This window comes from Diabrotica virgifera, chromosome 7, assembly GCF_917563875.1.
Source record: "Diabrotica virgifera virgifera chromosome 7, PGI_DIABVI_V3a".
NCBI lineage: Eukaryota > Metazoa > Arthropoda > Insecta > Coleoptera > Chrysomelidae > Diabrotica > Diabrotica virgifera.
In genome coordinates this window covers 170,926,344-170,952,363 of record NC_065449.1, presented here as the reverse complement: position 1 = coordinate 170,952,363, position 26,020 = coordinate 170,926,344, and the positions used below count along the sequence as shown (strand labels likewise).

Below are 26,020 nucleotides of genomic sequence, written 5' to 3'. Positions count from 1 at the left end.
TTTTAAGCGCTCGAGTGTAATTACGGTAAGATTATTTCATGAATAAAACTGTATTTTTAAATAATTTTAACTAACATTTTATTGATATCTTCGTCTGAATATTTGCTAAACCAGCTCATGGTGTTTACTTTGACAATTTGTAAAATATTAATTGTGATAAATGTCACTGAATGTTTATTTACAAAGACTTGAATTTTGTACGTCAATATTAAAAAATAATCTTGCAAATATCACACGAAAGTAAGAATAAATAAGAAAATCCAGTTTTCTTCTCAAACTTGTTGCCATTCGGCAATAGTCATAAGAGCCCTGAGGGCTCTCGTTTCTATTGCCAGACAACAAGTTATCGAAAAACTGTCGCAATATTTTCAATTTATTCTCACTCTCTTGTGATATTAATGCTGATAATTTTTTTTTGATAACTTCTCGTCGTCAAGTAGTAAGTCAGATACCGCGTTAGGCTTATTTAAAATTAAATAAACATTCAGTGACATTAATCACAATTAATGTTTTACAATTTGGCAAAGTGAACACCGTGAATAGGTTTAGCAAATATTCGGATGAAGTTATCAATAAAATATTAGTTAAAATGATATAAACCACACTTTTTTTCATGAAATAATCTTACCGAATTACACTCAAGCTTTTAAAATTACAGATTTGTATTGCCTCGTGACACTTTGACATAGTTTCCTTACCCTTCGTGTCGTGAAATTAAATCTGTCAAAGTGTCACTCGGGATACAAATCGGTAATTTTAGAGCTCTTGTGTAATTACAAGTGAAAATATAATTCAGATGATAGCATAATGTAGCATATTGTATTTACCTGAAAAAGTCAATTAGTTCCGCAGCCGAATCAATTTCAGCCTGTATCATAGTTTTTGCTTGTCCTAGCATAGTAGCAGCGTTCAACTTGGCTCTGTATTGATTTGCCATCAAGTTTGCTGCTTTGTCCCAAATCTTTATCCTAAAAAAAATTCAATAAAATATATACTTTAAAACGTTGACGGACAGTGCGTCAAATGTATAAGCAAGTGTTGTGACACATGAATTTTGCAAAGTAGAATAGGAAAATTGCTGAATTTCTTTTAATGCTTCTTATAGTTTATGGAAACAATAAGTTCTTTAACATTTTTGTAGACATGTGGACGACGACCATGGATGTCGTCTCATAGTACATTCTTTCACGGTTTTGCTGTACATTTTAAAAAACCGCTTGGATTGACATGAAATTTGGCATACGCATAGCTAACATGTCAAAGAAAAAAAAGTGATATGGTGCCGATGTGTGCTTTTGCCCTGGGGGTGAGTTTCACCCCATCTAGGGGGTGAAAAAATATATGTCCAAGATAAGTCCCGAAATGGATAAACTGACTAATTCTAAGCAACTTTTGTTCTATAGGGTTTTTTCACCAAATCAATACTTTTCGGGTTATTTGCAAGTGAATATGTTCGGTACATTCCATGTCAAATCACTCAGGCAAAAAATTTTGGATCTCCGATTTGTCTGAAAATTGGTATATAGCTTCTGCGGGACGTAAAAATAAGATATTTAAGGTCAAAAAATCTTCTTCTTCTTTTTTTCTCAAAATGTTATTTTATGCGATTGTACAGTGATTTGGTGTTTATTTAAACAAATATGCATTTTCTGTCGTAAAGTATCAATGAAAAACATAATATTTTAATAGAAAGGACTCAAAAATGTCATTATATGGCATTATAACAAGTTATTTTGAATCAAAACAAGTTTTTGATCACATTTTATAGTGTAAAAAACGTTAAAATACCGATTTTTACATTTTCCTCCATTCCCAAAATACATCATCATCGATTTGGCTGAAAATTGGCCCACAGATAGAAAAAACATAGGACTTTAAGTAGTTAGAAGGATTTGAATTATATTACAATACCAAAAAAGTTACATGCAGTAATATCAGACTCAAAAGTATATATTAGTCCAGTCGGGATAGCATTTGACCTTGAATGCCGAGCTGCCCAAAATTTTATTTTTCTGATCTTTAGGGGAGTCAATAGTAGCCTAAATTTAAAATCACGAATTAATTCCTCCGTTACGTTAGCCGCCATCTTGATTTTAAAGGAGAACCTGCTTTGCTCAATATCTCCGCCATTTTTAACTTTTCGACAAAAATGGTAGGAACTGAAATTGTTCCAAATAAATCGTATTTACAATTATTACAATTTCTTTTTAACAATTTTTGTCGTGAGGTCGATATTTTCGAGTTATGTACTTACAGTAGACGCCTATACTTTTGACTATAATATTGCATGTAACTTTTTTGGTATTGTAATATAATTCAAATCCTTCTCACCACTTAAAGTCTTATGTTTTGTCTATCTGTGGGCAAATTTTCAGCCAAATCGATTATGATGCATTTTGGGAATGGAGAAAAATGTAAACAACGGTATTTTAACGTTTTGTACACTATAAAATTTGATCAAAAGCTTGTTTTGAATCAAAGTAACTTGTTATAATGCCATATAATGACATTTTTGAGTCCCTTCTATTAAAATATTATGTTTTCCATTGATACTTTACGATAGAAAATGCAAATTTGTATAAATAAACACCAAATCACTGTAAAATCGAATAAAATAACATTTTGAGAAAAAAAGAAGAAGGAAGATTTTTTGACCTTAAATATCTTATTTTTACGTCCCGCAGAAGCTATATACCAATTTGCATACAAATCGGAGGTCCAAAATTTTTTTTGCTCCAAAATTGAGTGATTTGAAATGGAATGACCTGTTCATTTTTCAACAAAATAACCACGTTTTAGACGGTTTTTCGCAAATAACTCAAAACGTAAGCATTTTGTAGAAAAAAATAGTCTTAGCAAAAATATAGCCTATAAAGAAGTGAAAAAAAAACTACCTAGCAAAAGCAGAGTTATGAACCTATTTTTCATTAGCTATAACTCTGCTTCTACTAGTAGACCAGGGCGCATCTGTAAAAATATTAGTACATTTGGACGTTGAGAGGTGACTCAAATTTTTTTACAGAAATTGCTTGAAAATAAATCAAATAATAATATTTGAGTTATCCTCCCTCTCAAAAAGGTCCGGAACATTGTTTAAATAATCAAAATGTCAAAAAATTAAGGAAAAACTCGATTTTTTTCTTGGTTTTTTGATTATAACTTTAAAAGTATTCATTTCCGGGAAAAGTTGTACTGACATAAAAGTTGCGTAATTAAATTTCCTACAATATAAAATTGGTTAAAAATTTAAAAAATAGTCACCCTTGTTGCAAAATAGCAATAATTGTAAAAAAAAAACATACAAAAACAAGTATTCGCATTTTACGTTTTTCAACCATTTATGCTACACTTAGGACCTTAATATTTCACCCTGAAAAACTTTATGATACAGTAAAACAATGCTGTAAATTTCATTAAGATCGATGCAATAGATGTTGCAAAATAAATTTTGCAATCCAGCTTTCGTAAAAAAAATTCATTTTTTTAAAATGTCACAGGACCGAAAATAAAGCAGATAGCAAGTTGGAAATTTTTTTGCACATAGAAGTGTACTGTACCTCTCATTTGCAATTTTGCAAAATTAAAATCGATTAACATCACGGCGTCAGGAATTTTTTTAAATAAACATTAATTATTGGTGCTACGCGCAGGACAGCGGATAGTTTGCTCTGATTGGGCATTCCAATGATCTTTGATAATGATTGATACATTTTAATTTTTATTACATTTCGATATAAATAAATAAATTTGTTTATTGCAAAATAAATACACATACTCTATCCTTTGAAATAACACTTTTATTAGCAAAAACTTTGTTTGTTCATATATTTTACCTTAAATAATAAAGGTTTATTATTTTTAAACATATACAATTGTTTAAACAATATTTCACAAGCAATAATAAAATTAGTTTGATTTTTGTGGAATTAAAATATTAAAATACAACAAAATATAGAGTAAGAAAATAATATATTAGATAAAGATTGGAAGAAATTTTTCTTGGAAATCAACTTGTGTGAATCGAACACCGCTGTCCTGCGCATAGCACCAAAAATTATTGTTTATTTCAAAAATTTTCTGACGCCGTGGCAATTAATCGATTTTAATTTTGAAAACTGCAAATGAAAGGTACAGTACACTTCTATAAGCAAAAAAAATTTCAACTTGCTATCTGCTTTATTTTCAGTCGTGTAACATTTTGAAAAAATGAATTTTTTTTGCGAAAGCTGGATTGCAAAATTTATTTTGCAAAATCTATTGAACCGATCTTAATCAAATTTACAGTATTGTTTTAATGTATTATAAAGTTTTTCTAAGTGAAATATGAAGGTCCTAAGTGTAGCATAAGTGGTTGAAAAACATAAAATGCGAATACTTGTTTTTGTATGGTTTTTTGGCAATTATTGCTATTTTGCAACTAGGGTGACTATTTTTTAAATTTTTAACTAATTCTATATTGTAGAAAATTTAATTACGCAACTTTTATGTCAGTACAACTTTTCTCGTAAATGAATACTTTTAAAGTTATAATCAAAAAACGAAGAAAAAAATCGAATTTTTCCTTAAATTTTTGACATTTTGATTATTTAAACAATGTTCCGGACCTTTTTGAGAGGGAGGATAACTCAAATATTATTATTTGATTTATTTTCAAGCAATTTCTGCAAAAAAATTTGAGTCACCTCTCAACGTCCATCTCAAAACAGATGCGCCCTGGACTATAGGTATAGTGACCTAATATATACACCACGTTTCTCACTTTTTTACGTGCTATATTTTTGGTATGAATGTTTTTGACCAAATACTTACTTTTTGGGTTATTTGCGAAAAACCGTCTGAAAACGTGATTATTTTGTAGAAAAATTAACATATTCACTCGCAAATAACTCGAAAAGTATTAACTTGGTGAAAAAACTTTAAGAACAAAAGTTCTGTAGAATTAGTCATTTTATTCATTTCCGGACTTATTTCGAACATATATTTTTCACCCCCAAAAGGGGGTGAAACACACCCCTAGGGCAAAAGCACACATCGGCACAATATCACTTTTTTTCTTTGACTTGTTAGCTATGTGTATGCCAAATTTCATGTCAATCCAAGCGGTTATTTAAAATTTAGAGGTTTTGCAATATTTTACCTTTAAAGAACGTATTATCACATGTCATATGCATCTGTACATTCTACCGATTTTTTGTCACAACTCGTTATTTTAAAAATGTCGTCTATAGACGTTGTGTCACATTACATTAATGGAAATTAGACGTCTATAGATGTTCTGTCCGTCAACGTGTTAAAATATTTTGGTGTCACTAAAAAGAGAGCAACTTTACGACCTGCAGTCATTATTTGGCACTGTGATTGATTTTGACGTAATTTCAAGGTAGAAAATAATACTACTGGGTAAAGATAAAAAGAAGTTATACGAAGGCAATAGTATAATAATAGTATGCGCCAAATAGGAAGAGCCAGTGCAGATTCTTATCTCTGTTCGAGTTCAACTAAAATGGTGTTGACCATTCATTGATCTCGATAACATTCGTAAATACTAACATTGCGCGTTGTTTATTCATTTCTTCCTAATTGGCGATTACTATATCTATAGGAGAAGGAAAGATATAGAGTAGAGTAAAAACTGTAAGTTTAAGTATTGAAAAAAAAGAGAATTTTCGTTATACAGGGTGATTCATTAAGGATGACCAATCTCTAGGTTGTAGATTCTAGACCTCAAAATATTAAAATTTAACCAAAATCATTTAAATAAAATGTGGCTCATTACTGAGTTACAGGATATTTTATTTATGAATTTAAAAAGTATATGTACCCACTACTTTAAAATTATTTGATATATCCTTGTCATACTTGGAAGGAATTGTATACTGAATACACCCTACTAAATTATTTTAAACAAACGTTTCTGGCTACTACCAGAGGTGTACGATAGGAGAAAGTGCATGGTGAACCCTTTTTACATTCTACGCTACTGGAGAAACTGCTATTTTAGCATAATTTTTAGATTTTTCAATATTTTCTATTTAATATTTTACTTGTCATTCGTAACGATAAAATAATTAGTTTTCGAGATATTTTAAGTTAAAAATGAGGGGGCACAATACAATAATCAAAATAACTGCCGTATCATTTTTAACTTTATCTCGAAAAATAATGATTTTATCGTTACGGATGAAGAGTATATTATTAACATAGAAAGTATTGGATAATCTAAAACTGTCACTAAAATAGCAATTCCGTCAGTTGCGTAGAATGTAAAAAGGGTTCACCATGTACTTTCCGCAGTTGTACCCCTCTGGCTCGCTATTTTCGACATCACTCGCAATTTGCGCGTATACGTAAGTTGCGAAGGATTGATTTGCGAACATTTCCTAAAAACGGTATTCTTGACCACCGTTCGCAGAAACATGCGACCATTCGCATTGTTCACGTCTAAATACATTTAGCAACACTGTAAATATCTAAAACGTCTATATTCACTGCTGTCTGCTGTAGGAATTCGGAATAGGGAACGTTAATAGGGTTCATTAGGATTCGATTATTTATTTATCGTTTTTGTTACACATGGTTACACGACGTTACACAGTCTAATATTGTTTATATTTGTATTTTGAAAATGGAAATTCCATTAGCAAAACAAACAACCAATACCAGACAAGAAAAAAAATATTGCTGAAATTTATGAAAAAAATCCTAATTTGCTAAGTGCAAAATTTTCAAATGCCTTTACTCAAAAGAATTTTTCTTCTTAAAAATAACTTTAACTTTACCTGGAAAATTAAAAAATGTATTAGATATTAATGAATGAATAAAATTATATAATAACTTTTCGCACCAATTATTATTCTACATAAAAGTCACAGCAACAATTAAATATATTATACAATTTCCAAATTCCATTTAAAAATAAACATAAAACATTTACAATCTTCACTTGCGAAGATGATGCGAATGATTATAAGCACTCGTAGCGAGTTTGGAACGTTCGCAATGTTGCGAGTGCTAAAGAATACGGAAAGCTCTATTTCGTTCGCATCGTTCAATCTTGCGAATGACATTTGTACTTAAGAGTGGTCAAGAATAGCGCCCCTGGTAGTAGGCAGAAATTATTATTTAACATAATTTAGTAGGGTGTACAGCACCTACCGTTTCTGTCAAGTATGACAAGCATAATGTCAAATAGTTTTAAAGTACTGGGTACAAATAGTTTTTAAATTTTTAAATAAACAGTAATCCAGTAAGGAGCCACATTATATTTAAATTATTCAGGTTAAATCTTAATATTTTGAGGTCTAGAATGTACAACTCAGAGATTTGACGTTCTTAATGAATCACCCTATATACCATGTTATAAAAAGACATGCTAAAAAAATTTAAGAATTTTTGATATTTTTTTAACAACGGTTACACCCAATTTGCATTACATAAACTACCGTGCCATCATATTTAAATAATAGCATTCATAAGCTTTAATTTAAATATAATTGTGGAAAGTTCTTAATGATTGGCCAGTTGTGAATTTATCCCTATATCATCATCATCATCAGCCTCTCTCAATCCACTGCTGGACATAGGCCTCCCCTGTTTGTCTCCAAAGTGTTCTATCTTGTGCTTGCTGTACCCAGTTTTTTGTTGTCCTTCGTAAGTCATCTTGCCATCGTGTTGGTGGTCTTCCTCTGCTACGTTTATCGGCTGTTGGTCTCCATTCAACTAGTTTACGAGTCCATCTTCCGTCCTTCATTCTGGCAACATGTCCAGCCCATTTCCATTTTAAGTTACAGCTTCTTTCAATGACGTCTATGACTTTGGTCTTAGCTCGTAGATCTTCGTTTCTAATCCTGTCTCGCAGAGTGGCCCCTATCATTGATCGCTCCATTCTTCTCTGCACTATTCTTAGCTTTTGTGCGTTTTTCTTTGTGAGCGATAATGTTTCTGCACCATAGGTCATCACCGGTAGCACGCATTGGTCGAAAACTTTTTTCTTCATATTAGTTGGAATGTCACTCTAAAAAACGTTCCTAAGAGCTCCGTATGCTGCCCATCCTTGTATTATTCTTCTGGATACTTCGGTTGTTTGATTGTCCTTACCTATCTTAATTTCGTGACCTAGATATATATATTTGTCTACCAGTTCTATTTGTTCATTTTGTATTTCAAGGTGTTTACTTGGTACTAAGTTCGTCATATATTTTGTTTTTGTTATATTCATTTTTAAGGCTATTTTATGACAGGCTGTACTAAGTTCTTCCAACATTTTCTTTGTTTGTCCCAAATCGTCTGCAATCAGGACTATATCGTCTGCGTAGCTTAGGTGGTGTAGCATCTCTCCGTCCACATGTATTCCTCTGTCACCCCATTCGAGGGTTTTGATCGCTTTTTCTAGAGCCGATATGAAAAGTTTAGGTGATAAAGTATCACCTTGTCGGATACCTCTTTGGATTTTTATTTGGTTGCTGTTAGCGTGTAGTTGTATCGAGCTTGTCGCATTTTTATATATATTACATATTAGCCTCGAATATCGGCTATCAATGCGGCTCTCGTTTAGTGCTTCTATAACACTGTCGAGTTCTACTGAGTCGAATGCTTTGTGGAAATCTACAAATGTTAAAACTAAGGGCTTGTTATATTCTATGGATTTTTCGATGAGTTGTTTTATTGTTTGGAGATGATCGTTGGTTCCAAAGTTTGCTCTGAATCCAGCTTGTTCTCTACTTTGATATAGGTCTAATTTCTTGTTTAATCTTGTGGTAATTACTCTCGTGAAAAGTTTATAAAGATGGTCTAACAGACTGATCGGTCGGTAATTTTCCAGATCAGTTTTTTCTCCTTTTTTGCGCAGAAGAATTGTTTTGGCTCTATTCCATTCAGATGGTATGGATTTCTTTGTCAAACATAGATTAAAGAGATCTTTTATTTTTCTCATTAGAGGTTCACCGCCATTCTTCACAGCCTCGATCACTATTCCATCGTCACCTGGTGGTTTATTGGATTTCATTTTATTCATCGCCTGTCTAATTTCACTGAGAGATATTTCTGGCATGAGTTCAGAGCCTTGATTTAATATTGTTTTGTTTATTGCATCATTTAGCGGTGTTTGGTTCATCCGTCTGCTTTTATAAAGTTCTTTATAGAAGTCTTCTACTATTGTTAAAAGCTCCTCTCTATTTGTTGTTATGTCGCCCTTTTTGTTTTTTAATTTAATGATCTGGCTTTTTCCATTATTTAGTTTTCTTCGGAGACTTTTTATTCCTTTATTATTTTCTATGGTTTGTTCGATTTTTAGTGTATTGTACTTTCTTTAATCTTTTCTTATTGCTTTCTTGACTTCTCTGTTTATCTTTCTCTTTTGCTCTCCATTTGGATCATTTCTTTCTGTAATAAGATTTCTTTGTTTCATTAAATTCCTGGTGTCAGTACTAAGTTTTTCTTCGTTCTTATTTCTTGGACATTGTTTTCTCATGCTTTCTCCAATGGCTTGCGTAATATGTTGGTTTAGTGCATCTATGTTTTCGTTGAGAGTTATGTCTGTGTTGTTTCTCAGTTTGGTTTCGATGTCGTTTTGATATTCTTTAATATCCCTAGGTTCGGTACATATTGGTATTGGTTTCGTATTTACTAATTTGCGTCTCTCTTGTTTTGTGCTTATTTTAACTTCGGCTCTTACCATTCTATGGTCACTACCAGTGTTGAATGCATTTAGGACCTTTACGTCTTGGATGATTTCTTTTTTGTTTGTAATTATGAAGTCAATTTCGTTTTTTGTTTTATTATCTGGGCTTGCCCAGGTCCATCTTCTATGTGGTTTCTTATAGAAAAAGCTATTCATTTGGACTAGATCATTCTGAAGGAGAAAACCAATTAAGGTCTCTTCTCTTTCATTCCTTCCATTCAGTCCAAATTTTCCAAGTGATGTTTCTTCTGGACATGCTTTGATTCCTATTTTTGCATTGCAATCACCACATATTATCACGTATTGTGTGGGTACGTCGTTTAGGGCTATTGAGATATCGTCGTAGAATTCTTCGACTTCTTCATCTGAATGGGTGGTGAATATCCCTATATATTTTATAATAATTTATTATAACCAACTATTTATTCTCAAAATACTTGCCTTTCTGAAATAGGTACAGCATCCCATTTTTTCTGGGCTTGACATGCTACATCTATAGCTTTTTGAACAAGAGTTTTATCAGCGTAATAAAATTTGGCTAATTTCTTCTTGTGGTCATGTGGCATTACCTAAAAGTATACAAATGATGTTATACTATATAATTACTGTATTATACAGTGATGAGTGTGCTAATAACCGGAAAAATAATGCAAAACATGGAAATCATAATACGTTGTGAAATAAAAAGTGATTAAACTAGTAGAGATGGGAAATTACCAATAGAAACCTAAAAACTTACATTATATTACAGACATAGTTTCCCACCTTTAGTGGGAAATTTTATAAAATTCTCCTGTCACAATGACAGTTGTCATACTCCTCCTATACGTCGAAAGGTGGGAAACTATGTAATGTAATGTAAATTTGTAGGTTTTTATCGATAATTTTACACCTCTACTAGTTTCATCTCTTTTTATTCCACAACGTATTATGTTTTCCGTCGTTTGCGTTATTTTTTCGGTTCTTAGCGCATCACTGTATACAGTATACATAATACGCGTTCTATAATTATTATAGTGTCGGAAACATGAGAATAAACCTCGCAAAATAAACACGTCCGCTTTTATTTTTTTTCTGGTAATCAAGGGGTGCTTATTATGAGACCAACTTTTTCTTAAAAAAATTCGCCCCGGAACCTCCCTTTTCATCCTTTTAAAGGGGGTAATTTGTGGTTTTTGCGAAAGGTAGCCCGTCCTGTACGCTTTGCAAAAAATTACTTAATAGTAAAATAAAGAGGACTATATTTCATACTATTTATTTCCCGATAGCATATGTCTATCACCCACCGTTTAGCGGGGGTGGCGCCCCAAAGTTGACAAATTTTAAAAAAAGATGTTTTTAAAAAATATATTTTCCCTTAACTGTAATGCAAATTAAGAAGAAACCCTGCGAAAATTAATCACAAATAATAGGCTGATTTTTTGGTATAGGCTTCATTTAAGGGCAATAATTGCAAATTTTTTAATTACAGGGTGTTACATTTTAAAAAACTCCTTTTTATATCATCTGAACCGCCTATGCTAGAGTAAAAAAACTTTCAGCGATTATCCATGTACTAGTGTTCTTTACAAAATTTGTATATTGCATCCCCATATTTTCCCCGGAACTACCCGAAAAAAAGGAAAATTAATAAAGAAAATAATCAAAAATTAATTTTGGGCCACCACTGTGGCTTTAGGGTGCAAAGAAAATAAAATATTCATAGGTCATAATCTGTAGCAGACAGTGTGTTCTTTTATTTTCCACAAGTATGTTATCCATAAAATGAATAGGTGACGAAAAAAAAAAAACAAAAACTGGTGCCCGCCATAGCATTTCTGAGGTTTACAATTAAAAATTGCTTATTTTTGCGATTGCTTATTGTAGAGAAAATAGTGGTCTTTAAATATGTATAAGTTTTGTTTAAAAAAAATGCATAGGTAATGAGAAAATCGTCAAAACATGCTCTGCAACGGATAGGGGTAGTTTCTGCAGTTTATTTTCAAGGATAGGGGTAGTTTCCGCAGGAATGTTGCAATAATCATATATATATATATATATATATATTTATGAAAAACCCTATTGATGGAGTATATGTCCTCATCGGCCAAAAAGCAAAAAAAAATTTTTTCAACCCCCCTTTATTTATTTTTTTTTGGCTACAAAGGTTGCATTAAGAAATCGCTATTGGTGTCCATGCATGAACGTGCACAACATTATATATGCAGCATTTTAATAAAGGGCATGGTCTGTGAAGGATTCCAAGAAAATTACTTTCTTTATTAATTCTCCTTTTTTTTTGGGATAGTTCCGAAAAAAAAATGGGGCTGCATTATAGAAATTTGTAAATATCACCAGTACATGGATAATCGCTGAAAGTTTTTTTACTCTAGCATAGGCGGTTGAGATGGTATAAAAAGGAGTTTTTTTAAAATGTAACACACTGTAATTAAAAAATGGGCAATTGCTCTTAAATGAAACCTATACCAAAAAATCATGCATTTATTTGTGATTAATCTCCCCTGGGTTTTTTCTTAATTTTCATTACAGTTAGGAAAAAATATTTTTTTTAAAAACATCTTTTTTAAAAACTTGTCAACTTTGGGGCGCCACCCCCGCTAAACGATGGGTGATAGACATACGCTGCCGAGAAATAAATAGTAGGAAATATGGTCCTCTTTATTTTACTATTAAGTACATTTTTTGCAAAACGTACAAGAAGGGCTACGTTTCGCAAAAACCACAAATTACCCCCTTTAAAGGGATGAAAAGGGGGGTTCCGGGGCAAATTTTTTTAAGAAAAAGTTAGTGTCATATTAAGCACCCCTTGATGTATCAGAAAAAAAAAGTAAAACCGAACTTGTGTCCATTTTGCGAGGTTCAACCTCTGTTTCCTACACTATTAGAACAAGAAATAATCTCTAAACCACGGTAAATATAATTATAAAAATGTTACAGATGAAAGATATTAAAAAATCGGAATAAAAGAAAAATGTACCTACTAATTAAATTATTTGAAAATATACATGGCACCTTTCATATGGTTATGTTAATTTCACAATTGGAATATGCTATTTTACTTTATATGTATAGAGAATCAAATGATTAAAAAAATCGATATTCGACTTCAGTGTTGATCAGGCGAGCATACATTTGAACGAGATGGACTATCTAGGTTGATTGAGCAATTCAGTATTCGTTGCGCGTTATATAGTACAGTACATGCGGAAAATGAATTAAGTAATGTTGGTTGGATGCGGGTTTAATAATTTTGTTGATCTAAATGCCTTTACACAACATTGACCTCATAATATAACCACTTTTTTATCGTCAATACCTTTTTTAATACAGAAATATGTTGAACATCAACATGTATCAAAATGAATAATCGATAAATAAAATGTATTTCTTTGTATATGTCATATTAAAAAATATCTAATTATACCCCAGGTTATAACCGAAGCATTTAAAAATCAAAAATTACTGGTTATTTTTCAACTGGAATATCTGGAAAAAGTCAATAGAAAAGGAATACCATCTCGTGGTTTTTTATTAACAATTTAGCAAAAAAGCGACTTACTTTTTTCATTCATTTCAATATTGTGAAAAAACAACGCATTGTAGATGAAAACGTTCAACAGATAACTTTCTTGAAAATATTTGTCCTTTAAACTGAGGTTAATTAAAAAAGTTATTGCAAATTAAACCCGAAAGTTATTAAAATAAATAATAAAAATATTTAAAACACCTTTCACAATGCGACTTTTTATGTTTAGTGCAGCCGATATGTGAAACAATTGTGCATCTAATGATAGAAGCATATAATTTGGACCACATATATTACACATATAAAGGTTCATATTTAGATATGAGGCCATCTCAAATTTTTTCTTTTACAAAAATGGTGGGCATTCAAAATGGCGACTATACATATGTGACTAATAATAGCACGATAACTTCTGAACGAGGCGTCTGATTTTAACCAAATTTGGTATATAGGTTCTTTTTTTGATGTATAAGATCGAGGTCTTGAACCGGAAGAATCGGTTTACCAAAAGTTGCGTGTTTCTTGGTTTTTATGTAAAAATATGTTGTTTTTTTCAATTTTTTCACCCTGTATATATTAATTTTTCAAAAAGTTAATACCACCATTGAAAAGGGCGTAAAAATATTGTTTAGGAAATATTTTTTGAACTTTTTATTTATGTTAATTACCATTTAATAAATGCATAACGTATCTTCACATGTAACTCCGCCATTGCCTGGTCCCAAGTCCAGGATGAGAAAGGAGGAAGGTTGTGCGTTGGGCTAACAACCCAACCACGTTAAAAGTATTTTGTTATGGAATCGTCAAGATGCCTCGGAACTGGCCTGAATAAAACGATGACGACAAGTGCTATGGAAATGGATACGAGAAAGGTTATATATATGGGCTGCTGGAATGTAAGAACTATGTATGAGATTGGCAAAACTAATCAGGTAGCTGCTGAGATGGACAAAAACAAAATAGAAATCCTAGGAATAAGCGAGGTAAGGTGGAAAGGATGTGGAAAAACGAGACTACAAAATGGAAAAACAATCTTATTCTCGGGACATACACAGGAAACTGCCAAACATGAGGGCGGAGTGGCCATAATGCTGGGAAAAAACGCAGCACGAGCATTGATAGATTGGGAGGGTGTGACAAATAGGATTATAGTAGCAAGGTTTAAAACAAGATTTCGCAATCTCTCAATAATAAATGTTTATGCTCCCACCAACGACAAAGAACAGGTAGTGAAAGAAGAATTTTACGATGCAAGCTGTATATGATAGAATGGAGGCAAATAATAAAAGTGATATCTTAATAGTGATGGGGGATATGAACGCCAAAATAGGTGGAGAAAATGAGGGAAAAGAGTTTGTAATGGGTAGGGAAGGCTTATGAGAAATAAATGAAAATGATGAAATGTTTACTGACTTCTGTGCCCAAAACAACTTAATGATTGGCGGAAGTATCTTTCCACACAAGCGCATACACAAGATAACGTGGATTTCTCCAGGAGGTGAAGTACAAAACCAAATAGACCACATTACAATAAATAGACGATGGAGGAAATCACTACTGGATGTAAGATCTATGAGAGGGGCAGATGTAGGGTCCGATCATGTATTAGTGAGAGCGAAATTTACAGTTAAGCTGCGAGCAACAGCAAAGAGAACGCCGAATAGAGAAAAATACAATGTTCACTGGATCAGAGATGGAAATGACGTACAGAATGAATTCAGAGAGCGAATGCAGAATAATTGGAGAACGGTCGGCGACATAGAGGAAGCCACTGTTGAGGAACTCTGGAACAAATATAAAGAGACGATAAAGAAAACGGCAGTGGAAACAGTTGGCTACAAGCAAAACAGTAACAAACCCTGGATGACAAAAACAACATGGGACAAGATACAAGAACGTAAACAAATTAAAGTCAAGTTACTAGGAATGAAAGACGACGATGAGAAGCAACGATTAGAACAGAAATACTGGGAAAAAAATAAAGAAGTCAAAAGAAGCGCAAGAAATGACAAAAGATCATACCAAAACGAACTCATTAATCAAGCTGAAAATGCGGCAAGAGAAAACGACCTAAAAAAATTGTATGAAATCACAAGAACCTTGACAAGAACAAGCCGAAATGGTACCACTAAAATAAAAGATAAAGATGGTGTCGTACTGAAAACAGAACAACAAATTCTTACTAGATAGATGGAATATTTAAAAGAAATGTATGAAGAACAGAATATAATAAAAGAAATAGAAGAGGAACCTAACAGACAACCAATGAACATGAACACCGAAGAATTCACCCATGAAGAGATAAAAGATGCAATTAATCAATTAAAAAGAGGAAAAGCTGCCGGAATAGACAATATCCCTGCTGAGTTAATCAAAGCTGACATCGAAACGTCCACCTCTATACTGTACACACTTTTAAATAAAATTTGGAGAACCGAAGAGCTACCCAGAGAATGGACGCAAGGCTGAATTGTAAAAATTTCCTAAGAAGGGCTAAGATTCCAAATGTGAAAATTGGAGGCCGATCACCCTGCTATGCACAACAAGCAAAATAATGACCCGAATCATGCTTGAAAGAATGAAGAAGGAATTTGATAAAGTTATAAGGGAAAACCAAGCTGGATTCCGGGCACGAAGATCCTGCATTGACCACATTTGTACGATGAGAACGATTATAGAGCAATCATTAGAGTGGCAGAATAAGCTATATGTGAACTTAATAGACTTCGAGAAAGCGTTTGATCGTGTAGATCGCAAAGCCTTATGGAAATTGCTAGAGAAATACGGAATGCCTCCCAAGTATATCAGAATTATAAAACTGTTCTACGAAGGGTCCACAGCACGCATATTCCACGAAGGCAAGTTAACAGAACAAATAGATATTGGTACAGGAGTAAGGCAAGGCTGTGTGCTCTCTCCAACCTTATTCCTGATAGTAATCGACTGGATCATGTCTAAGGCTACTAGTAATAAGACTGGAATAAGATGGAATGTTTTTAACGAACTTGAGGACTTGGAATTTGCAGATGACATATGCCTTTTAACAGAAAAAAGACAACACATGCAACGCAAAACTGAAAAAGTAGCAGAGGCAGGGAAGAAGGTCGGACTTAACATAAACGTCAGAAAAACTAAGATAATGAAAATAAATACACCAAGAGAAATGGGAATATCACTGGGAGGCACGGAATTAGAAAGGTAGAGAAATTTAACTACTTGGGCAGTATTTTGAATAACAAAGGAGGGACGGAGGAGGACGTAAAACGGAGAATAGGAATAGCTCAAAACGCATTCAATATGCTAAGAAAAATGTGGTCTTCACGTCAGATGACAAGTAAAACCAAGATAAGATTATTCAACAGCAACGTGAAGACTGTGTTATTATACGGAGCAGAAACTTGGAAAGTGTCAAGAAAATGTATCGGACAGATGCAAGTGTTTATAAATAAATGCCTAAGGAAGATTCTTAACATTTACTGGCCAAACCGCATATCAAACCAAGAATTATGGACAAGAACTAACCAGGTACATATATCTAAGACAATATGCAAAAGGAAATGGAGTTGGATGGGGCACACACTAAGAAGACCTGATACAGACATTGCAAGGTAAGCCCTAGAATACACACCACATGGCAAGAGAAGACCAGTTAGACCCGTAGAAACGTGGAAAAGAAGTGTGGACAAAGAAATTAATGCTATTGGGAAAACCTGGGCAGAAATAAAGATTAGTGCAAAGGATAGGACAGAATGGAGGCAGACAGTTGACGCCCTATGCTCCGCATGGAGTGAAGAGGAATAAGTAATAAGTAAGTAAGTATCTTCACATGTATCTATGTGTGGCAGATTCGTGCAAATATTATAAGAATTATTGTGCATTTAATGGTAGAAGCATATACTTTGGACCACATATACTACACATATCAAGGTTAAAATTATAAGGCCATCTCATATTTTGCCTTTTACAAAAATGGAGGGCATTCAAAATTGCGACTATACATATGTGACTAATAGCACGATACCTTTTGAACTAAAAGTCCGATTTCAGCCAAATTTGACATCAAGGTTCTTTTTTGATGAATAAGATCGAGGTCTTGAACCGGAAGAATCGGTTTACCAGAAGTTGTGTTTTTACTGTTTTTTTTTTAAGTAAAAAATGTTGTTTTTTTTTCAATTCTTTCACCCTGTATATATTAAGTTTTCAAAAAGGTAATACCGCCATTGAAAATAGTGTAAAAATATTTTTTAGGAAATATTTTGAACTTTTTAGTTATGTTAATTACCATTTAATAAATGCATAACGTATCTTCACATGTACCTATGTGCGGCAGATTCATTTTGAATGCCCGCCATTTTTGTAAAAGACAAAATCTGAGATGGCCTCATATCTAAATTTGAATCTTTGTATGTGTAGTGTGTGTGTGGTCCAAATTATATGCTTCTACCATTAAATGCACAATAATTCTTATTATTATTGGTAATATAAATTGGGCAAAACTAAAAAGTTCAAAATATTTCTTAAAAAATATTTTTACGTTCTTTTCAACGCCGGTATTACCTTTTTGAAAAATTAATATATACAGGGTGAAGGAATTAAAAAAAAAACTTATTTTTACACAAAAAATCGGGAAAAACAACTGCTGGTAAACCGATTCGATCTTATACACCAAAAAAGAACCCATATTATACCAAATTTTGTTGAAGTTGGACTTTTCGTTCAAAAGTTATCGTGCTATTAGTCACATACGTATCGTCGCCATTTTTGTAAAAGCTAAAATCTGAGATGGCCTCATATCTAATTTTGAACTTTTGTATGTGTGGTATATGTAGTCCAAATTATTTGTATGTGTGGTATATTAGTCCAAATTCTATCATTAAATGCACAATTCTTATAATATTTGCGAGAATCTGCCGCACTAGTATGTAATTACTATACGGGCAAAAAATGACACGATCGGTCGAGTAGTTTTTAAACAATTATACAGGGTGTTTGGTAAAGAATGGGCCATAGCTTAACCTCAGATTTCTGAGGTTAAAATAGGCCGATTTAAGCTAACTTACATTAGTACAAAGTTTATAATAATCAAGATACAGGGTGTCAAAGTTAAACTTTTTTTTATTTATTATTGAATATTTCCTGACAGGTATGAGATAACACCATGAAATTTGGTATGTGAGGGTTTTTTGGGTCGAGAAAACTAAATTCCCTACCAAAAATTATGTATTGCCCAGAGGGCGCCACATACGCCTTTCAGCACTCATTTATTACGTTCAATTTTTTTTATCCTCACTCTGTATAATTTTGACATTAACATTTTTATTTTCCTATTAGTTTTACTTAAAAAAGGTATACTTCATCTCCCTAAACTCAACCGTTTTCGAGATAAATGCATTTTAAATCTGCAATACATCATCATTTTTAGCATAATATCATTGTAGTTACACCCGAACAATAACTTAAAATCATAAAATTATCCAAAAATGTATCGCAAATTTCTTCAAATGGAATTTGTGATGTAATGACATACATTTGAGAACTGGCACAAATATTATGGTTTTAAGTTATTTTTCGGGTGGAACTACAATGATATTATGCTAAAAATGATAGTGTATCGCAGATTTAAAATGCGTTTAACTCGAAAACGGTTGAGTTTAGGGAGATGAAAGAAGTATACCTTTTTTAAGTAAAACTAATGAGAATAAAAATTTTGATGTCAAAATTATACAGAGTGAGGGATAAAAAAAATTGAACGTAATAAATCAGTGAAAATTCAAAAGAAAAATTCCGAGAACTACTAAATGAAATAATCACAGCAAAGGAAATACCATCTGATTGGAAAACAGATATAATAGTACCACTGTTTAAGAAAGGAGACGCAAGAAATTGCGAAAATTATAGGGGTATTACATTGACAAGCGTTCCTGCCAAAATATTCAATAGAATAATTGAAAAAAGGCTAAGGGAAAAACTAGAAATAAAACTAGAAGAATCCCAGCATGGCTTCAGAAAAGGAAGGAGTACCCAAGATCTGATATTCATATTGAGACAAATAGGAGAAAAACTATTGATGAAAGGCAAAGAGATACGCATATGCTTTATTGATCTGAAAAAAGCTTTTGATAGAATAAGAAGGGAAGATATATGGAAATGTTTAAAGAAAAATGGAATAGAAAAGGATATGATAGAAATAATTAAAGCCTTATATAAAAATAATAAAATAAAAATAAGGACTCACAATCAAGAATCTGATGAATTCCAGGCAAAGATAGGACTAAAACAAGGCTGTGTACTAAGTCCATTACTTTTCTCAATGGTACTAGATGACGCAATAAAGCAATGCAAGGAGAAATCTAAAGACATGATATTGAAGAATTACTATTTGCAGATGATATGGTATTGTTAGCTGACACGGAAGAGAAACTGCAACAAATAATAAACACTTATATAAAAGAACTAAGAAAAATGAACATGGAAATAAACACAGATAAAAGTAAAACAATGGTTATGGCAACTACAAAAAAAGTGATAAAAATTAAGGTAGAAGGACAAGTTTTGGAACAAGTAAACAGCTACAACTACTTAGGTACAATTATTGAAGAAGATGGTAAAATAGACAAAGAAATAAACAATAAAATAGGAAAAGCAGGGACAATTTATAATACATTAAGAAATACGTTCTTTGGAAAGAAAGAGGTACCCAAAGAAGTCAAAACACAAGTGTACCAAAAAGTGGTTCGACCATCAATCGTCTATGGGAGTGAGTCGTGGACGCTAACAAAGAACAACAAAAGAAAAATCAAAGCTACAGAGATGAGATTCTTGAGAAAAATAGAAGGGGTCACACGAAGAGACAAAATAAGAAACGACACAATAACTCAAGCTCTAAAGATAAAACCCATAGAGACAATTATAGGGGAACGACAGTTAGGATGGTTGGGCCACATCCACAGACTAAACGACACAAGAATAACGAAAAAAGTATATGAAGTCAGAGTACAAGGGAAAAATAAAGTAGGTCGCCCAAGAATGAGATGGGAAGAACAAGTTAGACAAGAAGCAGAGAAGAGAGGACTGCAATGGAGTATGGCAAAACAATTGGCTCAAAATAGAACAGCATGGAAAAGAAGTATCAAAGAAGCACCACAAGATTAAAACGTATGGACAGAAAAATGGGTCAAATAAGTAATTTATATTTATTAAAATTGTATTGTTAAAATAAAAGTTTTGTATAATTATTAAAATGTATTGAAATGTAGATATTGAACTAGTTGTAAACAGCCCAACACCGAAAGGTACGAATGGGCTTAACTGATTAAATAAAATAAAAATAAATAAAATCAGTGCTGAAAGGCGCATGTGGCGTCTTCTGGGCAATACATAATTTTTGGTAGAGAATTTAGTTTTTTCGACCAAATTTCATGTTGTTATCTCATACCTGTCAGGAAATATTCAATAATAAATAAAAAAAACTTTCACTTTGACACCCTGTATCTCGGTTATTATAAACTTTGTACTAAGGTAAGTTAGCTTAAATCGGCCTATTTTAACCTCAGGAACCTGAGGTTAAGCTATGGCCCATTCTTTACCAAACACCCTGTATTTATTTATCCGATTTGCGAAATAACGGCTATTCTCAAATGGCTGTACAGGTGCTTGGTTAATATTCAGAAAGGATTTTTTTTATTTAATTCCCTTCGCAAGGTCTCAAATTTTTATGATTTTGAAGTATATTTTTAATTGTTTACTATTAATGAATTATTTCAGAATGAAGTACCATTTTCGGTTGACGATTGTTTATACAGTATCGTGCAAATAAAATGCATAAATTTGTTATTTCGTAAAGCGGCGACTTTAGGGAAAAACGCTGAAACCCTCTGAGCATAATTGATGATTTTTTGAATGAGAATAGGGGTTGTGTGCTAGCTTATTTGAAAGCTTATTCAATTCTCCATTCAGTAATATAAACATTAACATAATTTTTCATACACGGTAATTTATTTAATACAAAATATATTCTACTGCTGTCAGAAAACAGAAAAAAGTTTATTTCCCAAATAAACAGTGTTTTTCGCTTACACTCAATGTTCAAGCTGCCACCCACCTGCCTCTTGACAGTTTTAACATTGAATTTAAGCGAAAAGCAATGTTTATTTGTCAATAAACCATTTCTTCTGTTTTTTGACAGCAGTTAAATGTATTTTGAATTAACTAAATTACATACGTTCTTCTTTTTGTGTCAATTAATTTAATTCAAAAAATTTTTTTACACCCTGTAGAAATAATTATTTTAATGGTTATATTACTGAATAGAGAATTGAATAAGTTTTCAAGTAAGCTACCACACGACCCCTATTGTCATTTAAAAAAATCATATACCTATACTGTGGCAAATGAATAATATTTTTGCAAAATTTTGGAATGTGTTTAATTCGTAGAACAGTTTTAACATTCGTTTTCAGTACAGATTTTAATTCTCTACAAATAGTTTCTTATGATATTTGATGTGAAATAATAATTCAGGACGCAGGAATTCCCCACCCAACATTCCAACAGTTTAGAATTTCCCATTGAGTTTCACCACCCGGTATATTTCATTGCATTGCCGCAAAGTAAAATGGCTATTACATGTTGCTGATTCGAAATACTATTTAAAGAATAATGTATAGTTTACCTGATATCTAACATCGTTATTTCTAATTTCTTCATCGCCGATTACAATGGGAACATCCTCAGTCTGTGATGAAGCTTCTTTTAATGCTTTCTCTAATTCTGACCTTTCTTTGGACCCTTTCAAGTACTCTAGCACAGGTTCGTTCTTGACGTCGAAATCTTTGATTTTCATATCAGGTAGCACCGAACCTATACATCGTACACCCACTCTGAAATCGAAAAAGTAAAGAAATCACATTTTAGAAACTAAATCAAAAGGGTATTTTACAGATTTATGCGATATTATTGTTTATTCGATAATAGACTTTCGATTAGATAATTGCATCTGTAAAAATATTAGTACATTTGGACGTTGAGAGGTGACTCAAATTTTTTTGCAGATATTGCTTGAAAATAACTCAAATAATAATATTTGAGTTATCCTCCCATTCAAAAAGGTCCGGAGCATTGTTTAAATAATCAAAATGTCAAAAAATTAAGGAAAAATTCGATTACGAGGAAAAATTCGATCTTTTTCTTCGTTTTTTGATTATAACTTAAAAACGCTGGACGGAAGGGTCGCCCGAGAACTTTATCGTACCGATCTATTATCGTTATGGTACTAGATACTGGCATTCTATAAAAATAACAAAGTTACTCGTTATTTTGATATTTTAGAATTTAAAATTAGTTCATTTTTCTGAGAAATTAATAGCTTATATTATTTACATCTCATTCTATTTCGATTATGCCAGTCAAGATATTATCTCCGAATTCTATCCTACTGCATGGATTTTAAGGAAATTTTGGGAGTAGTCCAATCTCCTAATTCAAAGTCAATCCTATATACTATGGCGCTTTTATCATGGGGGCGGTCCCCACCAATTCTCAGGGGTGAAATATTTTTATTTTCGAATTACATGTAGAAAAAGGAAGATTTTTAAGAAAATTTAAAAATTCATTCTATAATTTGATCACATTTTCTACAAAAACCATTCATTTTAAACTCGTTCAACTTTTTGAAAGTAGAAGTAACACTATATTAAAAGGTATTGCAAAAGAAAAACAATACATTTAAATTATGTTGGATGGGGAGTTAAATGTATATACTTTTCATTTTTCCTTAAAGTACATTAGTCTTATATTTTTTACACCATATCTCGCTTAATTTGTATGTAACCGACATTTAACGGTGCTCTTTTTAAAGGCCTTTTCAAACACTACAAAAGGTGTTGGTAGCATTATACACCTAAAACCTACCGTTCCTCTGTTATTTTAAGTTGAATACACCAATTTGAGCATGCACCAAAAAACAAACTATTTTCACCTACCATATCTATTTTTGTATTATAAATACAACATTTACGAATGAACGAATCTCTTTATTATTTATAATCTAAATAATGTTTTATATAGTGTTTTTAGTTCGATGCATAGTTTTTAAGGTATTCACAAAAAATCAGTCCGAAAAGGTGTCATTTTTCAATGAAAATGGCCAATTTTCAACTACGCATAACTCAAAAAGTATTGAGTTCTCAAAAAAAAGTATAGACCAGTTTTTGCTTAGACATAGGTTCTTTAGCCACTTCCGTGCTTATTTTGACCAACAAATTTTCCACCCCCTTGAAGAAGTGGGAACCGCCCCAAGATAAAAGCGCCATAGTATATAGGGTAGATTTTGTTTCTTGAGCTATTCCCTACTTACTGTGAAAATATCAAGTATATCAATGTAGTAGGATAGAATTCGGAGCCAAATACCCTCATTGAGTGCCCTACAATAATGCTCTGCTATGATCGCGTGAGAGAGGACACACTTAAGATTATAGCAAAATTTCTATTTACCGTAACTTTTCGAGTTTTTGAGGTACAGCAACGAATTTTATGTCATTGGAAAGGTAATTTTGCATTCTTTCAAAATATGTAAAAATATACAGGGCGCATCTAAAAAGATTAAGATTTTTTATTCATTTCCGGTTCAACCGGAAGCCATATTTTTGGTAAAATTTATTGTGATAATAGATAATAAAGTACCATATATGTCTGCAAAATTTAAAATTTAAGTTTCTATTATGAAGGAAGTTACGGGCACTCAAACATTTTTTTATAAAAAATACATAACTCGCCTCCTATAGGGAGTTAAGAAATCTGACTAATGTCATTCAATTTAGCGATAGGATATCAAAAACATATCAAAAAATAAAAAAATTCCTTGGAGCCATTTTTGAGAAAATCTAGTTCAAATTTATGTCAAATTTTGACCCCTTAAATATAGGCAACCCGTAACTTTCTCTGAAAAACGATAACATTCTTCTTATAGCCCCATCTTTAAGCTATATAACGACGTTTTCAAATTAAACTTATCTTAAACAAGTTTTTAGATAGGTAGCGAAATGTGTCGGGTGGGCGGTCGGCCATGTTGGCCGCCATTTTGAATTTGGAAATGTCAAATTCCGTATTTTTATTTACCTATAGATGAGCTTACTTTGAGTTGAATTTCATTCATTTCGGTAAAAATTTGCAAAAATGGGCCCTAAATAACCCCCCTATTTCGGCCCCCCTTTGAGAGGTTTTTTTTAAAGCTTAGTTTCTCGACAAAATTCTCTTAAACTTACTCATACCGAATTTCATCAAAATCGGTCCGGTAGTTTTTGCTGGGCGGTGGCGACATACGTACGTACGTACATACTTCCGACATGTTTTTTTTATTTGCTTTTTAGACTCAGCGGGACTCAAAACGTCGAAAAAAAGTGAAATCTGAAAAAAATTTTTTTGCACGATCCTATAACTTTATTATACTATACTACGTATATAGTACGATAAAGTAAAAAGTATTCATTTCCGAGAAAAGTTGTACCGACATAAAAGTTGCGTAATTAAATTTCCTACAATAAAGAATTGGTTAAAAATTTAAAAAATAGTCACCCTTGTTGCAAAATAGCAATAATTGCGAAAAAAACATAAAAAAACAAGTATTCGCATTTTACGTTTTTCAACCATTTATGCTAAACTTAGGACCTTCATATTTTATCCAGACAAACTTTACGATACAATAAAATAACACTGTGAACTTCATTAAGATCGGGTCAATAAATTTTGCAATCCAGCTTTCGCAAAAAAAGTCATTTTTTCAAAATGTTACAGGACTGAAACTAAAGCAGACAGCAAGTTGAATTTTGTTTGCATATAGAAGAATACTTTATTTTTCATTTTCAATTTTCAAAATTAACATCGGTTAACTACCACGGTGTCAGAAATTTTTTTAAATAAACATTAATTAGTAGTGCTACGCGCAAGACAGCGAATAGTTTGCTCTGATTGGGCATTTCAATTAGTCCATCCTTTGACGGTTTTTGCGGTAAATTTTAAAGAACCGCTTGGATTGACTTGAAATTTGGCATACATATAGATAATATGTCAAAGAAAAAAAGTGATATTGGGCCGATGTGTGCTTTTGCTCTGGGGGTGGGTACCACCCCTTTTCGGGGGTGGAAATATTTAACCTCAAAATAACCTCGAAATTGATAGATATTTCAATTCTGAGTAAAAAATCTTATATACGACTTTTTCGGTAAATTGATATTTAGCAAGTTATTCACGATCGAAATTGATGATTTCCTACATGAAAAATGCATGTTTTTGAGTGGATTTTCAAAAATATCTCCAAAATTATGCATTTTTACGAAAAAGTCATTATAATCAAAAAGAAACCTATTAAATTAGTGAATGGAGTGGTGTTCTTTAAATTATTATAGTAATAACAAAACCTAAGGTACAGCCTACTTAAAATCGGGGTTTTTTCGAATTAACCTTGAATCAAACATTTTATCATTAAATAAACGAAGAAATAGAGATTTTTAGAAAAAAATTATGGAGACATCTTTTAAATATTTTACTGATATCTTTAAAAGGTGCTATGATAAAAGTGATTTGGATAAAAAATGGCCGAGTTATTACAAAAACAAAACGAGTATGTCGTTGAAAAATCAAAAGAATAATTACTTAAATTGGTGAATTTTCCACAATAATAAAAATTAACATTATTCCAATCACAATTAGGTTTATTTATAGTCTGACTACGCGTTCTAAACTTTTAACCAGATTAAAGTGCTTAGGTTTGAAAAAAATTTCAATTTAGTATTAAATTATTTTTTGATATTTTATAAATG

The 26,020-nt window shown here is 32.2% G+C and overlaps 1 protein-coding gene across 2 annotated transcripts in view; it reads right to left on the bottom strand.

The window, feature by feature from the left end:
* The window catches only part of LOC114339214 (delta-1-pyrroline-5-carboxylate dehydrogenase, mitochondrial), a 201,250-nt gene that overhangs the window by 71,990 nt on the left and 103,240 nt on the right, over positions 1 to 26,020 (bottom strand). For both annotated transcript variants that reach the window (XM_028289835.2, XM_028289834.2), the window contains exons 2-4: positions 21,877 to 22,084; positions 10,121 to 10,248; positions 828 to 968 (exon numbers count right to left, since the gene is read on the bottom strand). In XM_028289835.2, coding sequence (XP_028145636.1) covers positions 828 to 968; positions 10,121 to 10,248; positions 21,877 to 22,084 — 477 coding nt within the window. The remainder of the gene's footprint in view (positions 1 to 827; positions 969 to 10,120; positions 10,249 to 21,876; positions 22,085 to 26,020) is intronic.